Source organism: Gambusia affinis, linkage group LG16 (genome assembly GCF_019740435.1).
Source record: "Gambusia affinis linkage group LG16, SWU_Gaff_1.0, whole genome shotgun sequence".
Taxonomy (NCBI): domain Eukaryota; kingdom Metazoa; phylum Chordata; class Actinopteri; order Cyprinodontiformes; family Poeciliidae; genus Gambusia; species Gambusia affinis.
The window spans coordinates 636,742-659,570 of record NC_057883.1 but is presented as its reverse complement, the minus strand read 5'-3'; the positions used below and the strand labels follow the sequence as shown (position 1 = coordinate 659,570).

At 40.0% G+C, this 22,829-nt stretch overlaps 1 protein-coding gene across 7 annotated transcripts in view; it reads right to left on the bottom strand.

Annotated features, from left to right (window-relative positions):
- LOC122845669 (nesprin-2-like) overlaps positions 1-22,829 on the bottom strand; it is a 283,421-nt gene that overhangs the window by 108,458 nt on the left and 152,134 nt on the right. For 6 of the 7 annotated variants that reach the window (XM_044141999.1, XM_044142000.1, XM_044142004.1 and 3 more), the window contains exon 46: positions 17,177-17,293. The exons of the other annotated variant lie outside the window; for it this stretch is intronic. In XM_044141999.1, coding sequence (XP_043997934.1) covers positions 17,177-17,293 — 117 coding nt within the window. The remainder of the gene's footprint in view (positions 1-17,176; positions 17,294-22,829) is intronic. 7 annotated transcript variants of the gene reach the window in all.

Sequence of the window (22,829 nt, the reverse complement as noted above, 5' to 3'; positions counted from 1 at the left end):
TGGCAGTGCTGACCCCTAGGCTCTGAAAGAAAGGGTTTGACCCCTGGCCCCTGCCATCTGTGTGTGTGTGTGGGGGGGGGCGTGTGTGTGGGAGTCGGTGCGTATGCGCGTCCCTGCGTAAGAGTGAACATATACCTCTAAATAAAACCTAAAGTTTAACTGTTTTACTGCATTATTTATGGTAGCAGAATTAGTCAGTGCTGACTGAGTTTGTGATTTCCTTCATCACTTAAATTTTAAACTCTTATAGATTTTTTTTTCCTGTAACACTTGCTAGTGTGATACATGTCCTTAAAAGTCCCTCATCTGTAAATTTATTTCTGAAGAATATCCTACAGATACTAAACAGGCCTTTGTGAAGCTACTCACATGTATCTTTCAGCTTTCCCTAAAATTTAATTTTTTTTTACAGTGCACAACCACGGTCCGAGTTGCTCCAACATGAGAATTATTTAATTTCTTTTTTTTTTTTACTTTTAAAATTATCCACTACTTTTATCTCTGAGTTATATGCTGTATGTTTCTTGGCCCTAATGATGTTTTCCCTTCATCCATTATCTGACACACTTGAGTAATCCTGTGAATATAAGAACCTGTAGTATTTACTAGCAGTCATATCGCCTGAGTTGTTCCACCTTGGTTTTCAGTCAGGTCACTCTTAACAACTACTTAATTCAGTTAAACCTGAATTGATTTGTGTTCACAGAACCAGTTTCACAGCTACCATCTGAACTAGTTCTTGCTCATTAAGCTAAAAATAAAGCAGAAAGCACACTATAGGTCATGCTGCCATTCACAAAGAAGTGTTTTGATATGTGAGCTTGGATTTCTATCGATTTACTGAATGTGTAAATATTTATCAAACTGAATGGCCATTCAGGTTTTATTTAGGTTTTTTTCTTTTGGTGTTTGTTGCACAAATTTAAATATATGAAGGCTATCAACCAACAATTCAATCAAGACATTGCCCAGAAGTTCAGACTGGGAAGCTAATTGACAAACTGCTTGCTTGTGGAGCAGGAAAATAGGTTGTATTTACTTAAATTTATGCAAACCAATTGCCTCAAAAGATTCAATTACTGCATAATATAAAAGACAAGTGTAGTTACACTGTGTGATTTTGGCAAACAATATTCTTCAACTCATCCAAAATGTTATTCTCCGTAAAATTTCTTTTATTTTCTGCTTACAGCAGCAGCAGCAATATATTTTGTTACATAGATTAAAGACACACTGTCTCATTACTTGACATAGTTATGCTGTTCAAAATGTTTCCGTTTGCTTGAGCAGAAATGGCGTAGTGTCTGGATGTAAGATGTTAAATTTTTACCACCCAAATCCTCACTATTTTCAAATACTTCACTTTGTATTTTATTTTATTTGTTGCATGGACTCAACGTAAATAACTTATCAAGCTTTTTTTTTTTTTTTATATCCCAACGTTCCTGCCACTTTTTTAAGATGAGTACAAACAACAAGTTGATAATAATTAAACGATGTTCACTTGAACTTTTTTTTTAAGTGTAATGTTTTATTTTACAGTGAGGAAGGCCGGAGTCTAGCTTTAGCAGATGGCTGAAGGCGTCTGATCCACGCTTCAAACTCAGTACCTGTTTGCTCTAAGGCAAAACTTTGGTAAGGTTAAATTTATTCGGCTACAGAAAGTCAGACGGTTCAATGTGAGAAATCACTTTAGGTAGTCAAGTTTCTTGTTTGAGAAGATCTTGTTAGTCATTTACATAGTACGATTACTAATTAACAGTTGATTCTTTTGTGTCTAGATGCAATGTAATCATTCAATTCACAATTGAAGTTTTATTATGTGGATTCTGCAAATTAAATATTTCATAGTATATTTCATTCATTCCTTTCATACAGTCTAAACTCCCTGAAAAGGAGAGATTACCTTTCAGATAAATAGAATTTTGATTACTCTGAGTTTGATGATATTTTACTTAATCTGACTGATATGATCTTCATTAATGTATACTGATGCTTCACAGTGATCATTTATAAGCTTATCAATTACAAGAGGTGCATTGTCTGTTAGTGAACATTAGTGAACAGACGCATCATTATGACCAAGGAACGAAAGCTGTAGATATTTTAACGGTAACAAAACAATTCACCATATTGTGACCAACTCTTGGAGCATAGTTGTGAAAAAAAAAACACAAATTGATTGATTGAATTGTTGGTTGATAGCCTTCATATATTTAAATTTGTGCAACAAACACCAAAAGAAAAAAACCTAAATAAAACCTGAATGGCCATTCAGTTTGATAAATATTTACACATTCAATAAATCGATAGAAATCCAAGTTCACATATCAAAACACTTCTTTGTGAATGGCAGCATGACCTATAGTGTGCTTTCTGCTTTATTTTTAGCTTAATGAGCAAGAACTAGTTCAGATGGTAGCTGTGAAACTGGTTCTGTGAACACAAATCAATTCAGGTTTAACTGAATTAAGTAGTTGTTAAGAGTGACCTGACTGAAAACCAAGGTGGAACAACTCAGGCGATATGACTGCTAGTAAATACTACAGGTTCTTATATTCACAGGATTACTCAAGTGTGTCAGATAATGGATGAAGGGAAAACATCATTAGGGCCAAGAAACATACAGCATATAACTCAGAGATAAAAGTAGTGGATAATTTTAAAAGTAAAAAAAAAAAAGAAATTAAATAATTCTCATGTTGGAGCAACTCGGACCGTGGTTGTGCACTGTAAAAAAAAATTAAATTTTAGGGAAAGCTGAAAGATACATGTGAGTAGCTTCACAAAGGCCTGTTTAGTATCTGTAGGATATTCTTCAGAAATAAATTTACAGATGAGGGACTTTTAAGGACATGTATCACACTAGCAAGTGTTACAGGAAAAAAAAATCTATAAGAGTTTAAAATTTAAGTGATGAAGGAAATCACAAACTCAGTCAGCACTGACTAATTCTGCTACCATAAATAATGCAGTAAAACAGTTAAACTTAATAGAGACTGTTTTAAAATTTTTTAATTTTGAACCCTCTAGACTCCAAATTATAGCAATAGGCTCCTCCGGTTTTTCACAAATAACTGCAAAATTCACACAAAAATTAACAAATCCCCACAATTCTTTCTGATTTTTGCAACATTTCTTTCTCAAAAATGGCCAAAACCATTTGGGTTCAAGTGACTGCTGTTTCAGCCTGACTTGATGTTGAGTTATAGTCCATGACTGATAGAGCAATTAATAAAAGGTCGCATTTAACATCATATATTAGCTGAAAGATCGCAAACATTCCTAACGAATTACAAATATTTCTAAATTTGCACCACAAAATCTGTGATGTCGATTGCAGAGAACCACAAAAACAATCCTGCACGGACTGATTAGTGTGAAAAGATGTTCAATATTATGTTATTTTTAGTAACACTTACTGAATGCTGAAACACCTATTTATTGATATTTTAACAACTGAATTGGTTTTTATCAATACGTTCTGGCCCAACAGACTTTAAGGACATCCTGATTTTTTTTTTATCTGGCCCAAATGGAAATGAGTTTGATGCCCTGATACTTGGGATAAAAACAAGTGAACCCTGGACTATTTTGAATGTAAACAAGAATAAAGAGTGAGATATTTGGTGGTGGAATGATGTCACACCGCCAGCAATAGAAGACTCTGTGATGTCACTGGCGATGCAGACTGTGATGTCATCAACTGCAGAACTGTATGCAACACAATTCTGCATATTTTTCATTGCTTGCAATATCACTGACTAGTTCAGACGTGCGCAAAGCTCTTTCAAGAAGTTTACCGATCAACGATTTTAGTGATTGTATTTACGAGAAAATGTCTCATCATACGCCAAGATACCAGAGTGAGACGATGGGATCCCACAGGAGAAGGGAAGTCCAGGACAACCACGAAGGCAGACACCCGAGTAACTTACACAGGAAAATCCAACGACTGAGCAACCTTCTGGAAATGGAGAGAGCCAGAAGGTTTGAAGAAAACCGAAGACTGGCCCGCCTGGAGGAGGAGTTGGAAGAAATGAAAGTCCATTTAAACAGGCAGACGGATGTTAAAGAAATGCTTATCAGCCAGGCAGAAAACGCAAAGAGCGAACTTGACAGATTAGAAAGATACAGCGATCCAGAAGTGATTAAAGCTGTTATCATTGCTTCCCAGGCATACAAGGATGTAAAAGACATGGAGATGAAGCATTTACAACAAGAATATGTGGATTTAAAGGTGGCCCACCTCCTCAGCCAGGAAGCATTTATATCTGAAATTCAAGATGAGAAAGCAAAAAGTAAGGCCCTCCAAGAAGAACTGGATGAACTGGAGACTTACTATGAGGAGCTGAGCTCCAAGTATGAAGCAGACGATGCTCTGGTGAGGCAGGAGGGTGAGACCCAAACGTTTAATGCAGAGCAGCTGAATGAGGAACAACGGCTCCTGGAGACCCCGAGAGCTGAGAAGGGTCTCCAGGAAATATCACAAAAGATCACATACATGCAAGACACCGAGAAACTATTGCAGGACGAATTGACTCAGCTCAAAATTTCATACGATGAACTCCAATATAAATATGGAAGTGACATTTTTGAACTGAACGAAGATGTGGAAAGATATCAGGAGGAGATAGAGCAGGTGGAAAACACTCTTTCAAAAGAAAAGAAAGAAAATCTGATCCACAAAGTAAATTATTCTGCGCTGGAATATCGAGTTGAAAAACTTATTTTTCAGATTAGTAAGGAGAGAAAAACGCGTGTGAAGAAATCGGAGGAGGAAACAGAATTTATTGAAACCATGAGAGCTGAGAACGCTGTCTTCCAGGAAAAATCGAGAAAAGAGACGCTCTTCCTGCAAGACAGCAAAAAACCTTTGGAGGAAGAATTATTTCATGTTAAACGTTTATACAATGAGCTTAAATGCGAATACGACAGTGATGTTTCTCGATTGAAACGAGACATGGAACAATACCAGCAGAAGATGGAGCAGGAGGAAGCTGCTCTTTCAAGAGAAAAGCAAGAAAAGATTATCCTTGAAAGACAACATTCAGAGCTGCAACACCAAATCGAAAAACTTAATTTGCAAATAATCCAGGAGAGAGAAAGACATATGGAAAAATCAGAGGAGGACAAAGTGCTTCTTGAAAATACAAGAGCTCAGAACGCTGTCCTCCTAGACAAAACAAGAGAAGAGGTTCAATTGCTGCTAGACAAGGAAAGAAGTGCCCAGTCTGAGTTGGAGAAGATCAACGGTTTGGTACGTGGAGCTAAAATCTCGCTATGAAACAGAAGTCACTGCATTGAAACATCAGGCAGAAAAATACCAGGAGGAGATCATCACTGTGAAAAAAGATCTGGAAAGAGTAAGAGAGGATTTAGTGCAGGCCGACACACTGACAGATGAGGAAGAAGATTTCCAACAAAAACATGTCGACGTTTTCCAAGAGAAGGAGGAAGACTTACAACGCCAAGTTGACCTGATTAACGTGTCGAGTCCACAGGTTTCTTCAGAGGAGGAACTCCCTGAAGAAACCTTACCAGAACAGCCTGGTAAGGTTTCTCCAGGGACCTCAAAAGAGACCAAGATCGCTAGAGAAACCGTCCTGGAGGATTTGGACCATCCAGACACTAAACCAATGAAGGACGGTAAAAAGGGAAAATCTAAAACTTCATTTTGGCAAAAACTACGAAACATGCTGCAATTGAAGAAGCCAAAAAAGAAACAGAAGAATGAAGACGATATTGATATTTAGAGAGGAACCGAGGAATCGAACAAGTGAAGGTTGTAGCCTCTGTGAACGGGGCGCCATGCCACGCTCCGTCAAGACCAAATTTAAAAAGTTTTTCCCTATTGACAAACTATAAAATAGATCCCTTCCCAACCCAATTGGAAAAAAGATGGGCAGCACAGTGGAGTTTGTATGTTTTCCCCGTGTTTGCCTGGGTTTTCCCCGGGTGCTCCGGTTTCCCCCCCCACATCTCCTAAAACATGTCGGTCACGTCTGTTGGTCGCTGCAAATCGCCCCCAAAAGATTTTAAGAAACTCCAAACAATAATGTGTCGTTTTATTGTTAAACTTGTAAAATTTAGTGGCAGACGGCTCAGATATATAGCTATATCTATATATATAGATATATCTATATCTACATATAGATATATCTAGATATAGATAAAGATAGATATAGATATAGATAGATCTAGATATAGATAATCTAGATATAGATGGATAGATCTCTATATCTATATAGAGAAATCTATATCTATCTATATCTGATTGATATAATTTGGCAGTAAACAGATAAAAACTGCATTGATTTGATTGATAACATAATATTTAACCACGCTTAGTGTTTAGTCTAGAGTCTAAAGGCCCACATATAAAGCTTCGGCGGGCCGGATTTGGTCCACGGGCCTCGAGTTTGACACATGTGGCTTAAAGCTTCAGTATTACGTTTTAATATCAAAGAAACAAAACCACAGCAAATAAATATTAAATTAGGATCCTAAGTGATGATTTATTAATGCTGCAGTATGTAACTTATTAAAAAATAAATTTTTGCTTATTTGTTAAAACTGTCACAATTTGAGACAGATAATGTGTGGGGAAAGAAATCAACATCCTTCTCTCTGAGTTACTATTGCTGTCTATAGAAATGCAACCAATCAGAGCCAATCTTGGCACATTTTAAATAAGACTAACTTAAAAGTAGCCCTACAGCAAGATATAGAGGCTTGTTTTAAGTAAATATTTCATTAATATGTGATGAAAAAGTGCTTGTTCTTCTACCACATGTATCTCTACGTTTACCTCTGATCTCACCTTAAAAGAATTTTGGATCAAATTATACTTAGATGCTGAGAAACAGACAATGCTGAAAACAGAAGCAGAGAAAAATAAATACCTTGCAGCCAATTTAAGGTCATCGCAAAAACAAAACAAAACAAAAAAAAACGGCTCAATGGTGGTCAAATGATGACATCACTAAGGCCACGCCCCCGGAGAACAGGAAGTGCCATGTTTTACTGGGAACGGTTGCTATCTTACACCTTTGAACTAATCAACATAAAACTGTGTCTACAGACAGAATACATGTTGGTGTATTGTGAATTCCAGCCCTGACCGGATTCCATGGAACAGGTGGGCGTGGCGGCGTGGCGAAGTAACCTTTAACGCCGTTGTCATAGGTTTGGCTCTGAATTCCACAGTTTTGGCCCGAGCTGCTCCAAATTCACTAGGATGGATCCTTATCCACCCCCTGACAGAAACCCATATTATAATTTAGTGGGCGTGGCCTAATTTCTCTATAGCGCCCCCTAGAATATTTTAAATGTTCTATGTAAAAAGCTTTTAACGTGGCTTTTTCTATGTTATAGCCATGCTTTGACATAGAATTATGAAACTTGGTACACATGTGTACCTCTACAGAGCAGTCCTGTTCACATTGTGATGGTCTTTCTGTCATCACCTTAGCACCGCCCTCTTCTGACAGGAAGTCACCTTTTTTTCTGCTGTATGTCTTACTTTTTCTCTGTTATTTATATAGGCTCAAGCCAGTGCAAACTCACTTAAAATGATAAGGTGATGACATCTGTCAATGCTGGCTGAACCGTATGGGCGTGGCCAAATGGCGATGTTGTGTTTTTATTGTTGATTTTATGTTGCATTGTGTTTTTGTGTTTGATTTGATGTAAAGCAGTTTGAACTGCCTTGCTGTTGAAATGTGCTATACAAATAAAGTTTGATTTGATTTGATTTGAAATATAATTTGGATCCACTGCGCCCCCTAGGTTAATCCATCAGCTGCTGTATGTCTCCGCCGTACATGGACCGATTTGCACCAGATATTTTGTGAGTTATTTGGGAGCGCTTCCGAACGCATTCATGTTTGTCGCCTGGCAGGCTATCTGGCGGGGAAGATTCGTGACAGCTCCTGCTGTGGCGAATGGGCGCCGGCTCTGGAAACGGTGGTTGGAGCCCCCGCGGTGGCCAGTATGCTGGAGCAGCGCTTGCTGCGAGGGCCGCACGAGGCTGCTTGCAGCTTTAATTTTCTTATGTTTATTTTGTGAAGTCTAAATGCTCTAATTGGGCCGAATCTTCCTTTAAGACTTGAGCTTCTGTAACTTCTATTTACAGCAGCGAATCTCCAGCCCAGATCCCATCAGCAGCGGCTTTAACCCGCCTGGTAGAAACGTTAAGGAGAAGCAGAGCGAGCAGTCAAAAGGTGGTACCACCCGGTACCAGATGGTACAGGGGCTTCGAGCTGCGTTGCAACTCGCGGTGACAGCCGGTACCGTGTGTTACAGACATTCTTTATATCTGTCGGTGGGACCGACTCAGACTGCCTGTAGTGAACCAGGCATTTAGCAGCCTGATTAAGTTAAAGTCAGAAGTTTTCTCTGCAGCTGAAGCATTTCTGTGTGTAATGAAGACTGAGGCTGATTCGGTTATGTTGGGTATGGAATAAACAATCACTCCAGGGTGTCGGGTTAGAACAGCTGATATATATGTCCAGGTGAGTTAGTGAAAGAAAAGAATGTCCGAGTCCAGAATTGAGCTTTACTTCCTTTTAATTAGCTTGTGAGGTTCAGCCATACATATAAAGGCACGTGTGATGGGCGCACGTGAGTGTGTGTGTGTGTGTGGTTTTCTACAAAGATAAACAAAGAAAAATTATGAGAATTTGTCTGTAAATCATTTCACAAATAAACCAAATATCCAGAAATGAATAAATGTCTTTAAACATTACTATAGACTAATAACTGGCTAATATCTGACTATGAAAATGTAAATAATAATATTAAACAATGCGTTTCAACTGGAAACGGTAACAGCTGCATCAATTAAACGAGCTCAATAGCTTAATGCTAACAGCTAACCTTTAGCTCTCAATAATACACGTAAACAGCACTAAACGACCATAATATTCGACAGGACACAGTACAATACAGCTCTCAGACATTTACGAAACCGAACTAAACCAACAACAATATTACTTACGTTCATTGGACGCACACAATAGAAAGAAGTAAACGAAGTCAGCCTTGAGAGCCGCACCACTCAAGGCTCAGATCCATATACAAGATGTAACAAATATGAACGTGAAGCCACCCAGTGGCTGAAATAAAATACTACATCTAAAACACTGATAAAGAAAACCTAAACTAGAGGGCTGAAAACAAATAATTAACAGTCTTTTGTACAGCCGCCCCCAAATTTGACACTCAAATTTGACCAGTAGGTGTCTTAATCATCTGGAGGTAAAGCAGGCAGCTTTATGAGGCGAACAACTGGCCGAGTGTAGGTCCTGCCTTTAACTTGAATCACAGCTGTCCTCACGCGTCCGTCTGCTCCAGGTATGACACTTGTCACTGTTCCTACTTGCCAGAGGGCTCTTGGTGTCTGTTGGTCAACAATCAGCACTATAGTGCCTACAGTGATGTCATCCTTTTCTGTTTGCCATTTCTGTATGGCTTGTAATGTCGGAAGAAAGTGGCGGATGTAATGCTTTCAGAAGTGATCTGTTAAAACCTGAGAATGTTGCCACCTTTTTCGACTTAAAAGTTCAGACTCGGGATAGACCACTTGTGGAAGGGAGGAGTCCGGCCGCCCCATCAACAAACAGTTGGGCGTGACTGGATCTGGATCAGCCAGATCAGATGAAACATAGCCCAAGGGCCTGGAGTTGAGAATACCCTCTATTTCAATAAGGACTGTTTTCAACATCTCCTCTGGCACTGACTGAACTCCAAGAGCGATCCGGAGAGCGTTCTTTACTGATCTAACCTCTCGCTCCCAAGACCCACCAAAATGCGGAGCATTTGGGGGATTAAAGCGGAAGTGAATCTGTTGAGCAGCAAGTTGGTCCTTCACTGCTTGTTCCAGGGCACTGAAGGCTTCTTTAAGTTCTTTATCTCCACCTTTGAAATTAGTTCCCTGGTCTGAAAGGATCTCATGAGGCTTTCCTCTTCGAGATATAAAACGTCTGAGTGACATTAGGAAGGAATCGGTGTCCATATTTGGGAGGAGGTCTAGATGGACAGCTCGGGTGGTAAGGCACTTATACAGGATGCCCCACCTCTTTTCGTTGCGACGTCCCACCTTTATCATCATTGGACCAAAGCAGTCCACCCCTGTGGAATAGAAAGGCGGTTTGTAAAGCCTCAAACTGGAGGGTGGAAGATCTGCCATCCTTGGGATTTGAGGGCTGCCTCGCCATTTCCTGCCGTCCACACAGTTATGCTGGTGCTTCCTGATGGCTTCTCTCCCTCTAAGTAGCCAGTATTTTCTTCGCAGCTCAGCAAAAACACGCTCTGCTCCAGGGTGGTTTAGCTGTTTGTCATAATGTTGGATCAGGAGTTTGGAGACAGGGTGAGAGGACGAGAGTAAAATGGGATGGCGCACATCTGGGCCTAGGCTTTCACATCGGCGGAGCCTACCTCCAACACGGATTAGACCTGAGGTCTGATCATATTCAGGGGCGAGTGTGAGTACTCTACTGGCAGATGGAAGAGCTTTTCCCAATTTGAGTAACATCATCTCTTCTGGGAAGCTCTCAACCTGAGCCTGTCTGAAAAGAGCTAACTCAGCCTTGTGATAGTCATCAGCAGTGGGAGACTTGTCACTGGCCACTCCATCGAGTACTCTTGCAGTTGCTTCTAGGAGCTCTTGAAAGGTGTTAAACTGCTGAATGTCAGGAAGAGTTAGTTGTGGGAAGTTAGTTAAACCACAGAATACTGGGTTCCTCAATTCCTCCATTTCCTCCATAAGGTGGTCAGTTGGTGATTCAGGCCACTGGTCAGATGCTTGCAGAAGGAAGGATGGTCCATGATTCCAACGACTTTTTTCAGTCAGTTGGGCTAAAGTTTTCCCTCTGGTGATATCGTCTGCTGGGTTGGAAGCAGAATCGATGTAGCGCCAGGATTTGATATCTGATAATTCCTGTATCTCTGCAACCCTTGTACCTACAAACACTTTATATCTGCAGGAATTGGATTTGAGCCAGTTGAGTACTGTGGTGGAATCAGTCCAGTACATCACATTTTGGATCTTGATGGTGAGTTCTTTCAGCAGCACTGAAGCTAACTGTGCTCCAGTTAAAGCACCACATAACTTGGGTCGAGGTATCGATAGCTGCTTCTTTGGAGCAACTCTGGATCTGGCAGCCAAGAATGCAACTTGTACCTTTCCATCCCCGTTATCACTACGCAGGTACGCCACTGACCCATAAGCACGTTCAGATGCGTCACAAAACACATGGATGGTCTGACTGATGGTACTACAATCTGTGTTGTGGTCAGTGTAGCATCTGGGTAAGGAGATCTGGAACAACTGGGGAAGCTCTTCTTCCCATGACTTCCAAGCTTGGAGCAGATCTTCAGGGAGATTGGGATCATCCCAAGCTCTCTTCTTGTCCCAAAGACGCTGTACAATGATCTTAGCTCTGGTCGTATATGGAATAATGTATCCCAGAGGATCGTATTGTTGGGCAAGAAGACGGTAGATGTTGCGCATAGTTGGTTCAAGACAGTCATGGTTGTGCTGCTTATAGCAGAGCGTGTCTGACTTACACTGCCACAACAATCCAAGTGTGCGTTCTTGAGGGTTAGCTGTTTGTTGTGTGAACCAAAGTGTGCTGCTCTCTGACCTTGATTCTTTCGGTAGGTGTCTGATGACAGCAGGAACATTGCTGGCCCATTCTCTGAGCTCAAATCCACCTTCCCTGAGTACTGTATGCAGTCGATTCACCAGCTGCTTGGCCTGGTTCTCTGACTGAAGACTCTGCAGACAGTTATCAACATAGAAACAACGTTCTACTGATTGGCGGGCATCCTCTTCTGGTGCAGTGTGTTTTTGGACATGGCTTTGTAGTGCAAAGGTGGCACAACATGGACTACACGTTGTACCAAAGGGGAGCACTTGCCACTCATAGATAGTAGGTTCCTGGTCCACCTTAACATCTCTCCACAGGAAACGAAGGAAGGGTTTATCCTCATCCAGCAGGCGCACCTGATGAAACATTCCCTTCACATCACTGCTGATAGCCACGGGGTGCTCTCGGAACCTAAGGAGTACTCCCAGAAGACTGGCTCCAAGTGTGGGCCCAGGAAGAAGGTGCTTATTGATGCTCTGCTCATTAAAGATGAAGGAGCAATTGAAGACTATTCTGTACTTCCCATTGTGTTGAACAATGTGGTGTGGAATGAACCATGAACAGTTGCTCTCCTTTGCCTTGGTTGGGGTTATAGGCTTGACATAACCAGCATCAATGAGCTTGTGGATTTCTCTGGAGTAAATGGTAGCTTTCTCCGGGTCTTTTACCAGCCGTTTCTCTGTCCCACGCAGCTGTGGTAAGACAGCTTCTTTAGGTGCATGGAGAGGTGGGAAGTCCCGTTTCCATAACAATGGCGTAGCATACCTGTTCACACCATCAACCATTACTCTGGTGGTCTTATCTTCTAGTATGCGAACTGCCTCCAAATCTTCTCTTGACCTGGTAATCAACCGTTCGCTCCTGTATGGCAGCGTATCTAACTGCCACAACTTTTCCACATGACTTAGAAGCTCTGCTTCCGGTGGATTGCACTTAGTGAAGAGGCACTGTTGTGGAGACAGTTGATGGCATAACAGACTTGTGGGGCCTTGTAAAGTCCATCCTAGTCTGGTACGAACTGCTGCAGGCCCACCTGGTGGACCGAGACGTACTGGTTCCACCGGCGTAACTAGATGTGGGTAATCTGACCCTATCAGCAGCAATGGCTGGGCACCTTTAATGGATGGCAGTGGAACGTCTCTGAGATGGCGATACTTTTCCTTCAAAACTTCAACTGGGTAGGTATGGCAGGCTAAGTTTAGCTGTTTGGCTGTGAAAGCTTTGTTGACCTGGTATGACTTACTAGGCTGTGAAGCAGGAGCAACTGAGAAGGAGACAGTGGCACCGTTAATGGTGCAGACTTCTTGCTGGACGGTACGAAGTGTGAGATCTTCAGTGTGGTCACGTCGGTGGCTTTGTGGAGATGAAGGAACATCATGAATCACCGATGGGGCACTTACTGCCTGACTTGGGCTTATGTGACCACTAGATGACGTCGGCTTACTTGTAGGTGCTGGTGTAGTAGATGTGTCCTCTTCCCTGCGCTTGGATTGTGACTGAGGTTTTGATGCCTGTCCAGGAGATTGTTGGATTATATCTGTAAGACGCTGGACCTCTCTGCGTAGTTGGTCGCTTTCCTCTCTCATGCTTTTAAGATATCTGAGCAGTTCAGATGAAGATGGCTGCTCCTCTTCAGTAAGGTGGTGCCTTGGTGTATGGCTGACCTCATAATTCTGGAGATATGATGGTATCTGCCTTGATCTTTGCGGGCGGTTTACATCTCTCACATTTCTCTCATATGACCTTGACATATTGACTGTAGTGGTTGCTTATCCGGCTCGAAGGACCAGAATTGTAATGAAGACTGAGGCTGATTCGGTTATGTTGGGTATGGAATAAACAATTACTCCAGGGTGTCGGGTTAGAACAGCTGATATATATGTCCAGGTGAGTTAGTGAAAGAAAAGAATGTCCGAGTCCAGAATTGAGCTTTACTTCCTTTTAATTAGCTTGTGAGGTTCAGCCATACATATAAAGGCACGTGTGATGGGTGCATGTGAGTGTGTATGTGTGTGTGTGTGTGTGTATGTGTGGTTTTCTACAAAGATAAACAAAGAAAAATTATGAGAATTTGTCTGTAAATCATTTCACAAATAAACCAAATATCCAGAAATGAATAAATGTCTTTAAACATTACTATAGACTAATAACTGGCTAATATCTGACTATGAAAATGTAAATAATAATATTAAACAATGCGTTTCAACTGGAAACGGTAACAGCTGCATCAATTAAACGAGCTCAATAGCTTAATGCTAACAGCTAACCTTTAGCTCTCAATAATACACGTAAACAGCACTAAACGACCATAATATTCGACAGGACACAGTACAATACAGCTCTCAGACATTTACGAAACCGAACTAAACCAACAACAATATTACTTACGTTCATTGGACACACGCAATAGAAAGAAGTCAGCCTTGAGAGCCGCACCACTCAATGCTCAGATCCATATACAAGATGTAACAAATATGAACGTGAAGCCACCCAGTGGCTGAAATAAAATACTACATCTAAAACACTGATAAAGAAAACCTAAACTAGAGGGCTGAAAACAAATAATTAACAGTCTTTTGTACACTGTGTTCAGGGGCGAGGCGGGTTTTGTCCCGCTATTGCAAGGACGTAGGCCTATCACGATAGCAAATTTTGCTGAACGATTAATTGTCTCAAAAAACTATTGCGATAGACGATAGTATTGTTTGAAAACCTTTTTACACTGATTTAATGGAAATGACTTAATAATGCATGTGATTTCCTGCCAAAGATAGATACACTTTATTTTAAAAAGAACACCCAACATTGGAGCTGTTAAACAAAATAAACAAAACCACCAAAAATAAAAATAAAATTGATTCTCAGTCCCCATTAACAAAAATGTACTTGAATAAAAACGAAATAACATAAATCCAAAGTGTAAATAAATACTGCATTCAACCAAAAGAGTGCAGATTATAAAGTCTGTTTACCATATTGCCCTTCAGTAATCATTAGATTTAAATAGAGAAGATGGAACATCGACTACTTGATGCAATAGTTCACACTACACGTTAGTTCACACCTACATTTTCCCCTTATGACAATCTTAGAACTTTGATCGTTCTAAGATTGTGGCTTGTGATCATCCTGTAGTGTGTGGTGTGTTATGGTAGATCGTTGTGGCCCCTCCGATCTAAATCAGGGGTTTTCCCCACTGGTATCATTACCGCAGCCTGTTGAATGTGACAAGTAGCCAATCAGAAAGCTGGATTCTGCTCCGCGCTTTCTGAGGGGAAATTACCGGGGGGAATCCCAAAGAGCTGACACAGCGCAACCCGAAGTCCAGCGGATATTGGAGATGATATGTGGAAACAACATTAATGTTTATAAAACATTTGGTGCAAAGAATATAGAAATGACGAGAGGAGGAGTTGGAGCAAAATCGCTACGTTTATTAACCCGGTAACTTTTCAGCTGTTCTTCGTTAACGTGACATAAATCGGTTCTAATGATTTTCATTCAGTCAGGACGTTACGCTGACACTAGAGCCACATGCGTTGCAGATAGATTGTAGTAAAGCATTGATTAATGCCTGGTTTTAAAATTAGTTAGCTGGACTTGTAGCCATTATGTTGTGCCCACTGTTGGACATCATACGGCACATCGAACCCGATGGAACCGTTATACCTAGGATTTCTGTCGACTAATGTCGACTGACAGCTCTAAGATGGTGTAGTGTGCACCGGGCATTACACTAAGGAAATGAGGAAGGGAGGGTCAGTGGAGAGCACCGGAGTTGAGCCTTTTTTCATTTAGCGTCATCAACAGAAAGAGAAAAAGGCCGGAAGAGACATAACGGCGATACTTAAAATGACGTAGATAGTTTTAATTTATCTACGATTAATCGATTTCTCTTTATCGCAACAGGCCTACAAGGACGATTATAAAAATATAAATAGAAACAGTTTTTCTAACATCAAACATCAGACCTACGTTTTTATTCACAAACCAGTGTATGAAAAAAAATATTCTTGCCCATAATTTGATAGAAGACACAGATAGACCCGATGTCTGAACAACATGAGGCTCTGAGAGTCATTATTAGATTGAGGGCAGTCAGACTAGTTTTTTTTTTTTTTTTACTAAATTATTTTATTTAGCTAAATATTATTGCTGAGGGGCACAAACAGGCTTTCTGACATACAGATTAAAAAGAACAATATTAAAAAACATTTTTTTGGAAAATAACCCAAAAACTTAAAAAGGGCACTAGAGCATCAAGGATAAAAAGGCCAGGGGGTCAAGCCCCCCCACCCCCCCTGCACATGCCTGCTCAAACTCACACCCACAGGCAACCAAAAATGTTTACAGTCACATTAACTCAGCTGCACTCACAGTATTCACACATTTATACACTGAACTGCAGGTATTTTGGAATTGAGTGCCTGGCCTCAGGGCAACATTCTAAATGTCAACACTCTCTGGATCAGGGGTGGGCACTCCTGGTCCTGGAGGGTCGGTGTCCTGCAACTCTTAGATGTCTCCCTGGTGCAACACACCTGAATCCAACAGCTGAATCACCTCCCAAGTGTAGTCAGGTTCTCCACAGTTCTGCTAATGACCTCATTATTTGACTCGGGTGTGTTGAAGTAGAGATACATCTAAAAGTTGCAGGAGACCGGCCCTCCGGGACCAGGAGTGCCCACCCCTGAACTAGATTATACAGTCAGGCAAAGGCTTAAAGAGGAGCAGTAAAAGCTGGCACAGCAGCTAGAGCTGGCACAACTATGCCAGCTGTTGTTGGCACAGTTTGCCAACAATGGCTGGTGACATCCAGGACATGATACCGTCTTTGATGCTCTGACATGAACTGCTAACATGTCATGACAGTGATGAAGCTCAGCAGATTGTCCAGGATACTGTCAGTCAGAAGCTCCTTAAATTCATTGGAAGACAAGTCACTATCTGAGATCCTTCCCACAGCATCACTATTCATAACTCTTTGAAGATACCTGGATGATATGACTTTAAACATCATTTATTTTCCCATTGGGGTAAATAAAATATTTTTGGATAGGATTGATATTTGATGGGGGAAGCATGGATAAAATCCAGTCTGCACTGAGACACAGATGCCTCAGTTGCTGTTCACTACAGGGACACCAGTGTTCAAATCTCTCTGAAATGTATGTTATAAATACTGTCGTCAATGTCACTAAAGCTTAATTGTAATAAGGGTGTGGTATTTAAATGGCAGCTATTTTTAGCAGCCATTTGATTTAATACTGTCTTTCATGTACTGGGACTGGAGAAGTTTATTTAATCACAGGCAGGACTTGTACTTCCAACAAATCTGTATAATAACCCAACCACTTTTAGACAAAAGAGACCAAGTTCAACCCAAGTAACCCACAACAAACAGTTTCACTAACATTAACATGTTTTCTTATTCAAGACATGCAAAGTAGTAGAGTAATAAGATGGTGACCACTTAAGCCAGCAGGCACACAAACTTCTTAATTCGAGACCTATTAACTAACCTGAGCTACATGAAGTCTGTCCTCAGGTTTAGTTTGGTTAACCAGGGACACCATTTGTTGTTGGAGCCCCTCAATCCAGTAATCAGTGTTACTCTGATGGGTATCCAATTCTCTCATCTAAAAAAAATAAAAAGGATTATTTTTGAAAAAGTCATCTGAAATGGTTTAACAGCACTTCATATGGATTGGTGTGGACATATTTGTTATCCAACATCTATTTTAAACCATTTTCCACTGTGAGCACTGAAAATCCCAAGTCAAATGTGAGGCCAGTTTATGCAGACAGCACCAAAAATACATAAGGTAAAGTGCTTTACACATCACCAGACAGATAGAACAGTCAGAACACCAAAGATCCCTATGTCTTTGCTTTTAAAAAGTAATTAAAACTTAAAAGCATTGAATTACAGAAACACCTTTTAAAATGCTACTTTAAAACCAAATCAAATATGTAATCTCAGACTTTTACAGCCAAATTTGTTTCTTCCAATTTTTCTGTAAGCAAATACATTTTCCATCCAGAGTTAAAAGAACCAACAGTTTGGACAAGTAACACATTCTGTTCCAGAACCTCAACAGCCTGGCTCAGTCTGAAGACTTAGAAAGGAACATACATAGACTGTATGTGTTCAAAACACTAGAGGGCATTTTGAGTGGGCATGTTCTACCTACAGAAATGTATTTTATCCCAAGACCATTTAGTACTTTATAGATAGAACACTGCAAGAACCCCACTCTCTCCAACTTCACATAGTATTTAACCTGCTGCATCAGGGGCAATGAGACAACACTCCACTTATTTTATGCCAACATCAAGGAGGAATATAGTTCATTACCTGTCCCTACCCTAAGGTCTCAGACCACAACCTGATTCATCTCCTGCTGGTTTATGAACCCCAAGCTTGTACACAGAGAACCAGCTGTAACACACAGAGTGAAGAGGTGTTCTAAGGAGACTGAAGAAGCTCTGAGGGATTGTTTCAGTCCCACTGTGAGAGAAGAGCTCTGTGCTCCTCATGGGGATCACAAACTGTATGATGGACTGCATTAACTTCTGTGTGGAGAACACTGCACCCATCAGGTAGGTACAATGTTTCTCAAACAAGCCATGGATTAAGCCTGAAATAAAGGTTCTCATCAAGCATAGGAAGAGAGCTTTTCGATCAGGAAAAAGTGAGGACTGAGAGCTGTGCAGTAAAAACTGAGAAAAAAAATAAAGAGGGGCAGGGGAGTTTACAAAAAGAAGATGAAGGGTCAGCTAGAGAATAGCAACATCAGTGGGGTTTGGAAGAGCCTGAAAACAATTTCAGGCCACCAAACAATCCCGTAAACTGTTAAAAGGCCAAAGGCTCCTGCAAACTTCATTCGAAGTACCACAATTGGCTCTCACTGACATAGATGCGTCAGTGAGATATTTTTTTCACAAAGAGCATTCACCTCAGTCATTAAATTCCAGGAAAAAAAAATGTAGACAAAAAGTACGTAGCGCTGACCAAAGTAGACCTCATGTCTATCTTGATTGTACAGTTGGAGATACAGTCTCAAGGAGAGACTGCTATAAGTCTGCGAGGCCACATTTTGACTTCACGTGTCCTAACTGCTGAGTTTATCATCCAACCAGATTTTCTGTCGGATCACATGCTGAAACAGATCAGATTTGCTTGGATCTTGAGGGAAGGTGACTGGTAAATAGGGAAAGTTGACTTTAGACTAGAGACATGACAAATCATACTCAATATCAGAAGAAAATGCTGAGTCAGTTGCGAATACCTATTCACGTAAAATCAAACGGTTTTACGTGAATAGGTATTCACGTAATACCTATTCATGTAGGTATTACGTGAATACCTATTTATATATAAGGATTTATAACCCTTAAAAGGTTTTAAGGGTTGTAAATACTGAAACCATGTTTCAGTATCTATCATTGTGACAGTATGGAAGAAAGTGGGTACAGAAAAATCTCTTGCCGTCATGATCTACACAAAAAAGTAGGTAATTTTTGATTGAAGTTCGGATTTTTCCTGTTTATATGAATGCCTGCGTAAGACTTTTAAAGAGAGCTAAATGGGGGACATTGATGACCTTGGTTTGTTACACCAAAATATTGCTTAAAGTACAGTGTAAAATATGGAAATGATAGAGATCACAACCTCTGTTAGGATAATTATGTATTGTTATCATTCTTACATTAGTAGGTTAACTAATTTGTTTTTCATTTATAGGTTTAGTATTCACACCCCAGAAAGGAAGAGTTTGTTAAACTGTGTGAAAGACAAAACTTGCTTTTTCCCTAGACCTTGAAGCTGCAGCTGCTCTCTAATCTAGGGATACTCCTTAAAGGGCCTGTGTGTTAGTTCCTGTGTTATCTTTCTCTATCTTCTTTGAGTTATTACCTTTACATTCCATTCCTGCTCTGTTCTGTAATAAAAAGACTTGTTCTGATGCAGAGAGTCAGAATGCATGGTGAACACCTTGGAGAAGTGGTTTGCTATGTTTTCTCCTTTTGCAAAAGACTTGATTGAAAACTAAAACGTTGTCTGTGGTTGTCTTTTTTGAAGGTTTGAGAAATACCTATCAACCTCAAACATACAAATCTGAGTACAGAAGTAAATTGTACTATGCGTTTCAAAAATGTCCTACACTAGACACTTCCACAAAGCTCAAACGTTTTCTGTATGTCTATGAATGAGTTTTTACTATGCTTAAATAAGATGAGTCTAATGTTCTTACTAAAAACACATGTGAAAGAGTTGCTTCGAGCAGCTATAACATCACAAACCCAAAGACACTTGAAAAAATTTAACACTGTTGGTGTCTCACTAAAGCACTATGGACTAAGGAAAAAACTGTTTCAGCAGGCAATGTGGTATAAAGCTAATCTTGAAATTGCTTTGTGGCTCTTTATGGTAATGATGAGCTTAATTTAGCTCTTAATGCTTAACTGGTTCACCACCCCTGGTTCAAGCCTAACAGAAAGTGGGCCATTTTGGACCAGTGCTGCCATTTTGTCTTTTTCTATCTTTTTTACACACATTGTATATGAGCACATTCCTCCTACAGTTTTTGAGATGCAGAATCACTTGGCATAGTCTTGAGGCATTGACAATCAAAAGTTATCAAAATCTTCTTTATACATCAAAGCATGTGGGCGTGGCCAAGTCTCAAAATCTGATGATTTGCCATGAAGGTGCTATTATTATGACATGTCCTGTGTGTCATAACAAATCAGCACTGATCATATTCACATGGTGATATAGTGACATCACTATAGCCCCACCCTCGTACAACAGGATGCCACCTATGATTCAGATAGATCTAAATGATACAGAAAAACAAATTATGAATCCTTCTCTCAAAGCTGGCTATTGGCTGGAGCATACGGGTGTGGCAGAATGGTGATTTTCTATCCCTCGCTGTTTATACAGCAAGTCATCAGCAATCCTTCACCACACACTGTAAAATGTAAAAGTATATCTTACTCTAAAAGAAAAGTGACCTTAACTCATTCCAGCTTACTCTGTTGACTATACTAACTTAAACTTAGCAAAGACAACTTTCTACTGAGGCAAGTAATCAAACTCATCAGCAGCAAGTAACCCGAACTTGGAGTCAAGGGCGTAGGTTTGGTCTAAGTTTTGGTGGGACCTTAAAACTTACTGGCTTACTGTAGGAGAAGCAGCCATGATGAAGAAGTGTTACGTTGATATGTAATTGTGGTGTTGATGAAAAAACGTTTTCTTGTGTAACATGTGGAAAAAGTTTTAGTCAAAAACGGAATTTAACTCAGCACATAATGGTTCACACAGGTAAAAAGTCGTTTTCTTGTGTGACCTGTGGAAAAAGGTCACACAAGACCTGGGTCTGCGAAGACCCAGACGTGTCTCACACCCCCATTGGGATCCTGACCATCATTCCTGAGGACAGGCAGGCCTCCACTGACTCACTGCACCTCCAGTCTTCAAGTACTGCCATCATTTTGGAAGGAAGTCTTGTCATGAATGATCTTGGGAATCTTCCACATGCCATGTGCTTGCTCTTTGGACTTATTTAAACTCTGAATTTGGAGTACCCTCAACAACTGAAGTACACCTTTGACTTCATCCAAAGGGTGCTTCTCTCACTTGGACATAAATCCCTAAAACCAAAAATACAATCACTCAAAAATCTTCTGATGCAATGAGTGAATGTGATGTGACATTATGGATCAACGTTGATACCTTTACCCTTATTGGAAAAGTGATTTTTATTTCTTGTTTGATTCTTTTTTTGTTGGAGAGAGCATCATTGCACTTGCAGACTACTAAATGGTTTTATGTTAATGAGGAGAAACATTACTTCACTTCACTACTTCACTATTTACTTTATCAATGTTATGATAAATGTTGGGCTCTAGTATTGAGAATTGAGTTTTTGTTTCACACCAGTCAACAAAGACATTTAAGCAGGGATTCTCAAAGTTTTAAAGACTGAGGGCCATTTGAAGGATTCAATATTATAGAGAATTTCTAAAACATAGAACGTCTGAATCAGAAAACAAATATAAGAAATATAAAAATAAGTTAACTAATATTATAAAAACATGTAAAAAGGACTATAGAGAGACTATATAGGACGGCTTTAGTCAAATTTTAATCGGGAGTGATTAATGACCCTAATCATTTTAATTTCCGGTGTATTACCGCCCCTCCCCCACTTCCGGTGTATTACCGCCTCTCCCCCATTCACCCCATCAGTTATGACATCTGAGTTTTAAGAATAATACAATTAAAGAATGAAAAACATGAGTTTTAAGAGTAATATAATACGTGTTAGATAATCTAGATTAATATACAATATAATATATTTAAATAGATTTGGGATATTGTATTTACCTCCGGTTTCAATTGAATATCTTCCTGAGACGTGAAGCTGGAGATACGGTCCTGTTTTGAGGTGGGGACAGAAATCCCTCAGGATAGTTCTCCTGACCTCTGGGTCAACACACATGGCGGACAAGGAAACTCTATGTCTCAGAAAAACACATTTTTCAAAACGTTGGCATTTTCTCAGCTCTCAGAATTTGCGCGGGAGAGCTACAGAAAACCATTTGTGTGCGTGCGTGTGCATGTGTGTGAGTGTGTGTGCGCATGGGTGTCCCTGCGTAAGAGTAAACATATACCTCTAAAGAAAACCTAGAGTTTAACTGTTTTACTGCATTATTTATGGTAGCACGATTAGTCAGTGCTGACTGAGTTTGTGATTTCCTTCATCACTTAAATTTGGAACTCTTATAGATTTTTTATTTATTTTTTTTTCTGTCACACTTGCTAGTGTGATACATGTCCTTAAAAGTCCCTCATCTGTAATTTTATTTCTGGGGAATATGTGACGGGGACTAAACAGGCCTTGGTGAAGCTACTCATATGTATCTTTCAGCTTTCCCTAAAGTTGAAAATTTTTTACATTGCACAACCACGCTCCAAGAGTTGCTCCAACATGGGAATTATTTTTATTTCTTTATTTTTTTTTTATTTTTTTACCTTTATCATTATTCACTACTTTTGTCTCTGAGTTATATGCTGTATGTTTCTTGGCCCTAACGATGCTTTCCCTTCATCCATTATCTTACACACTTGAGTAATCCTGTGAATATAAGAACCTGTAGTATTTA